Source organism: Manacus candei, unplaced genomic scaffold (genome assembly GCF_025592945.1).
Source record: "Manacus candei isolate 608988 ecotype Guabito, Panama unplaced genomic scaffold, ASM2559294v1 h1tg000028l, whole genome shotgun sequence".
Classification (NCBI taxonomy): Eukaryota; Metazoa; Chordata; class Aves; order Passeriformes; family Pipridae; genus Manacus; species Manacus candei.
In genome coordinates this window covers 6,677,540-6,683,539 of record NW_026138076.1, presented here as the reverse complement: position 1 = coordinate 6,683,539, position 6,000 = coordinate 6,677,540, and the positions used below count along the sequence as shown (strand labels likewise).

Below are 6,000 nucleotides of genomic sequence, written 5' to 3'. Positions count from 1 at the left end.
AGCCTATTTGAATCCTCAACCAGAAAGGTGTGAAACTGGCTTTCAGAGAGGATAGCAAATCCAGTCTGACCAGCACTGACAAGAGTATCTCATGGTAGGATAACCAATACAGCTGTTACAATAAGATGAATTTTTTATTATTCATAGATATGCCAGTCACAGGCAAGACCCACAAGCACATGTGAAGAGTCAGTAGAACAGGCAGAGCTACACTTTTAGCAGCAAACCTTAAAATAGTTTGTTTTACCACACTGATGCACCCAGGACTTTTGGTAGTATAACTGTGTTCTGGACATGCAGGACAATGTGTTCATATGTCTTTCCATTTTCTGTACTATTCAGTGTATTACAGAGGCACTAATTTAGAGGTAATCTGTAAGTGTTGGCAAGGAACTACTGTCAATTTTACTCCTCTAAATGGAGCAAATGCAGCATAAGTTCTCTCTACATGAGATGGATTGCTTGAGACCTTTATTGGCAAACTTAGTGGATGAGGACACTATGGGAAGCGACACTTTGGAGAAGTGGATCATGACTTTAAAGAACAGTATGATAGAATACTTAAGAGATTTTTGTATCACTAAAACCCCTTATTTGCTGTTCTGGACTATTTTTCTTTACAGAATTTAACTGCATAAAATGTTTGCTGCTAATTCTGAATTCTCATTTTAATTCAAGTATTTCATGAAAATTTTCTCCATGATTATTTGTTCATTAATACAGATATGTTATGAAAGATTTTTTTTATTCGTGATGCATTTGCTAAAACTGCAATCACATCCTTTTATTAACTTTTGAATTATGATAGAGAGAACACGCTATTAACTTGAACTTCGCAACATTTGACCATGAGCTATATTATCCCAATAGTAGTTTGATTCATTGGTTTCTGCATGAAGTAAAACTCTCTTAAGGAGTCAAGGTGGATTTGCTTAGGTAAAATCTGTGACATTTTTCTCTACTGGAAAAGGAATACAATTAAAGAAATACATGTTTAGAAGGACAAAGTGCTTTCAAAAAGCATAGGTAATATTCCACTAACAAAGCAGCATAGTGGGTACTCAACTCTGACTATTTCTTTTTAAAATTCAGAAAAATTAGTAAGAATTTTTAATTAGGAATTACTAAGAATTAATTAGGAATAAAAAGAATTATTTTTAAAATTAGGAAGTATTATGAAAAACAATTTCTTTCACTAGTTTGTACCTCCAGTATTATTTATTCTTTAAAGATTTAACGTGCTGGACTTCTAGTCTACTGTTGGAGGTTTGATGTGTCCAGCTATCCTAGATGAAGATCCTCCATCCAGTCATCAATTACAGACGTTAATTGGGGTGGGGGACACATCACTAATCAGTTGCAGAAACGTCCTACACAGGGAAACAAATAGACGAGTAAGATCTTGAGATCGTTATTAGTGGTAAGTGTTGTTCTGTTAAGTATTTGCATATATATGATGGAACATTGCTTGCGGTTTTTTGGATTTGTCTTTTCAGTTTTTTGGGGGTTTGGGTTTTTTTGCTTTCCAGCAGGAAAAAAAAAAAAAAAGAAAGAAAAAAAAGAACTGCATTTGAACAACATTTTAACTGAAGGGAGAAGCAAAAAACTTTTTTTTCTTTTTTTTTTTTTTTGCTGTTGCATGACAATGCAAGCAGGAATTACTACTTTAAAAAAAAATCTGCTGGTGTGTGCTTCCTGTTCCAGTTTGTTTAGTCACAAGTCTGAATTAGATCTCTCTGTTGGTTGGTTTCGTTTACTATAAACAGGTCTTGTGCTTTGTTTCAATACATCAAAGCCCATAGCCAGGCACAGACAGGTAATGTAAAAGGGAGTGAGAAAGTTTACAGTCTTGCTTCATTGTTTCTTTAAGCCTTCCAGACAACGGTCAGAGGGATCACCCGGAGGTTAAAAGACGGCTTGGTTGATGTTTAGTTTTTGTTTGGTTGGTTTGATTTTTTTTGTTGTTGTTTTGGTGGGGTTTTTTATAAGCTGGTTTATCTTTTTTCCTTTTCTAGAAACCACATGTAACTTTAGGTCAGAAAAGTGTAAAATGTGGCACTTCTTTAACCAGAGTTACCACTGCCTTGGGGTAACTGGATCAGGCAAAGGTATAGGCTCCTCTCCCTCCTATGCTGATGCCGGTGATGATGTCCTTCAGGTGAGTACCAGAGGTTTATTTTCTTTTCAAATATCTATTTACCTGAAGGATGCAGATTGCTCAGAAGGATATTTTCTCAAGACTGACATTGCCAAAAAAAAAAAAAAAATCACTGGTTTAGCTCTTTAAAGAAAAATGGGAATCACTCCCTCCCACAGTATTTTGAGTAAAGGTGCTCTAAAAGTTTGCTTCTTTCCAGCCTTTGCATCTCTCCAGGTTTCCCTCTCTTTTAGTGCTTTCGTTCTTCTTCTTTTTTTTTTTTTTTTTTTAATCTGCCCTCTTAAAACAACAGGAATGCTGTACTGGCCCTCAGCCAGCCGAAGCTCAGCAAGCAGGGTAAAATTTCAGTTCAGATTTACGGGAAGGTGTTTGGAGTAAAAATCTGGTTTGGTGAGTTTAAGGCAGGGAGTAGTCAAGAGACAACCTTGCTACCGTGAGTGCGGAGAGAAAGAGAGGAGGAAGGGGGGAGGACTATAATAAAAACCACCCAGGCTGTGGATTACAGACCAATTTTTCCCCTGTCCGAATTTCCGTGCGTGTTCCTGAGCTCTTGCAGCCTTATCGAGTTTGTAGGCAGAAAGTCGGGTCTGGGGTGGAAGAGCTGTGCGGTGCCGGCAGGGAGCTCAGCGACCCCGCTCAGCGCCCTGGAATGTGCGGCTTAGGGCAGGGGCGAGCAGGGGCTTTGGCTTAGCTGGTACTAATTGCAAGTTTTAGTGCTCAAAAACTGTTAAAAAAAAAAAAAAAAAAAAAAGAGCCAAGAGAGGGGGTTAACGTTGGGAGAGCTGGAGAGCTGTTGCTCCAAGCAGCAGTGCAAGGAGTTGCTCAACTCTCATTGAGCAGCGCGATAGGAAGGACAATGCGTTAGGTCGCTGCCCCAAAACGTTGCCGCTGCTGCGAATGGTGCTGGGCGCTGAGGTGGGCTCCAGGTAGGTGCTGTCGCTTTTCGGTTTGCTCCACACTTACTCTGTCCTTACCTGAGGATTGGATTGTCCTTTACTCTTCTGTGATTGGGTTGACAATGTAAGCAAACAGAAGCTCACTCAGAAAACACATTTAAAAGTATTTTTAGGGGGGGAAGGCAAATGGAGAGGACTGCAGAAGTTCTTGGTGAAGTTTTGTTGACTCTTTCCAAGCGACAGATTTCTGGTGATTCTGAAGAAAGCCGAGAGATGAGAGGCAGAAGCAGATATTAAATAAGGATAGAGTGAGAAGTGATTTGCAGATCTGAGAGTTTTAAATTAAAAGATGTATGTTGCTCCCTGTCAAAGAAGAACCACGGCTTGATGTGCCTAATGTCTTCGGAGTCAATTTCGGAAGGAGTATTTTGTTTGTACGGCTGCTTCTTTTTGAACATTTAAAATACTGTATTTATACAGAACGCAGATCGGTGGTACAAGTGACAGGGAAGTGACAAGAGGGCTCTGAGGCGGTTCTCTGCCAGTCTGTTATAGACATTAGCACAAGAATGGAATCTTATCTGTGAAAAGTTTCTAAAGACCATTTAAAATCCATGTATCTATCAGGAGGTCAAGCATCTTCTTCATGTTGAGATATGTGTGATTAGATGAGAAATACCAGGTCTCCTTATTCACATTAAAAGAAATAGCAGATTTTTTTTTTTTTTTTTTTTTTTTTTTTTTTTTTTTTTTTTTTTATTTAGAGGTAAGGCTACACAACTCATTTCTTCTTAGGAATGTAAAAGAAAACTCTAAGCTAAAACCAAACTATTGTAATAGTTAAAGATGGGCTGGGACTTAACAGGTCGAAAAATCCCTCCTAAATGTTATCAGCTCAACTGGGCTGACCTGGCGAAGGGCAGGAGCATTAGACCAGGCTGAAATGAGCCGCCTGAGGCTAACGCATGTTGAGTATCGGTGCTCTTATGTGCCTCCTAGACTTTGCAAATGATAATTTGGACAAGCCTGCAATTATTCTTTACCAGTCGGGCCGAGTTCACATGATGCGAGAGGGGGAACTGGGTGCGTTTCGCAAGCGCGGCGGCCTCGGGAGGCCGCGGGACGGAGCGGGGGCTGCGCCCCGGACCCCGCGCCGCAGGTGCCGGGCCAGAGGGGCCGGGAGGTCACAGGCGGTGTTAAGCGGAGCCTGGTATACAGCTGGAAAACTGGAAAGCGGCATGTACTCTCAGAGAGCAAGGGGAGATAACGCCAGGAATGGGCCGCTTGGTGTCCGGCAGACTCGAAGCTAAAGCTAACAGACTGCTGTCTGGGAGATAAACCAAGAGACAAACACTCATTTTGCACATTCGTTCTCTCTCCCCCCACTGCTCGGCGTATTCCCGTCCTGGGAGAGGTTGCTCTCCTGGCTTATTTCAGAGCTGTGCATCCTGCTGGAAGCCGAGGGCAGCTGCTCCCACCTCTCCTTCTCTCCCGGGGAGAACCCAGCCCCCCTCCCCTGCTTTTAGGGGTCCGACTTCTTCTGAGACACATACTAAGAGTGGTTAGGGAAATATTCGGAGTTGACTGGCATGTAAATAGGGTTGTTAATAATTTCTGAGTGTCCCTGCTACAGCTGAGGATGCAAAATCTTTGTTTGAAGTTTTAGAAAGTAAAGAAATGAACTGCCTTCAATACAACAGATTTTAAAAAGTTGAAAACCTTGGAATAAAAGTATTTAATATAAGCGGTGGAGATGGTAGAGCTTTCATGGAATACAGTTTCTATGGCAGTTTGGTCTGAAAACTTGACCTTGTGTGGCCCATGCCTGGCTGGCTTCAGCAGGGCTACCCCTGGCACTGTGGTCTGCTTTTGCAGCTTCCCACATTTTAGAATTTTGGTTTCCTCCACATGGCAGAGCCCCTTCACTTTGAACTCTGTGAAATGTTACACGCTGTTACGTGAAAGCTGTGACACCATCTGACAGAAGGCAGAAGGGGGGTTTTTTTGCTTGTTAGGATATATTTTTCCCACTGTCAGCTCTTTCCCCCTGTAAAAATTAAGATCACTTGGGTATTTATTCGCTTTTTTGGTAGCTAAATAAAAATATTTAATCCAAGCAACATAGACGTCAATTCTTGCTTCTACCATCATAGGCTTTTAGTGGCTCTGACAACAAATGAAGTTGATTTTTATGGTCATAAGTGAATACTGAATTCCTGGGTTCATTGGGTTGGCAATGCCATAGTCAAAATTTATTGATATCCTACAGCTAGAGAAGAAGATCTAGGGGTTACTCTGGAGTGGGTATGTGAGTACCTGTTGGTTTAGCATAGGAGCCCACAGCACTGTTTGAGTGACAAACTCCAGCAGATGTTATACAACACCTATAGGTGAAAAAAACCCATAATCTTGGCTTTTTAATTCAAACTGCTGGCCCTGATCATATGTACATAGCTTCCCAAAACAACATTGCTCTGTTTTATTGAGAAATTTAATAGGGGCAAATATGTGCTCTTTGTGAAGAAACATTGCCACATCCTGTTCCTGTTGAAAAAAAAAATCAATTACTTGGATGAACAAAAAGATCAGGTTTGCTTTGTAGCAAGGAAGCAGATCTGACAGATTAACTATGAAGAGTCTATCTCCATGCCTGTATATGGGTGCGTGTAGTTGCCTTTTTTGTCAAGAAGTTGAAATCTCCAAATTGCTGATGACCTAAACTCACAAATCCTTTATTAAATTGTAGTCACTTCAGAATTTCTTTCATATGGGGACTTTTAAGTGCAATTTTCAAGGTTGTAAAACGAATCCTGTGAATGGAATATTTTTGTAGGCTCCTTTAGCAGAAGGAAGGACTCTGACCTTTATCTTTTCAGTATGAGACCTAAAATAATATTTCTTTCTGCTGTTGTAATTTTTTTCAATAAAATGCTTCTGGGTACACCT

General features: G+C 40.6%; 1 protein-coding gene across 3 annotated transcripts in view; it reads left to right on the top strand.

Annotated features, from left to right (window-relative positions):
• Positions 1–1,745: 1,745 nt before the first annotated feature.
• The window catches only part of RBM47 (RNA binding motif protein 47), a 79,678-nt gene continuing 75,423 nt past the window's right edge, over positions 1,746–6,000 (top strand). The window contains exons 1-2 of one of the 3 annotated variants that reach the window (XM_051789980.1): positions 1,746–1,816; positions 2,016–2,158. In XM_051789980.1, the coding sequence (XP_051645940.1) occupies positions 2,130–2,158 (29 nt within the window). In that variant the 5' untranslated portion in view covers positions 1,746–1,816; positions 2,016–2,129. Of the gene's footprint in view, positions 1,817–1,976; positions 2,159–2,968; positions 3,085–6,000 lie in introns of those variants that run through there. The other 2 variants (XM_051789979.1, XM_051789981.1) reach the window with 2 other exon arrangements.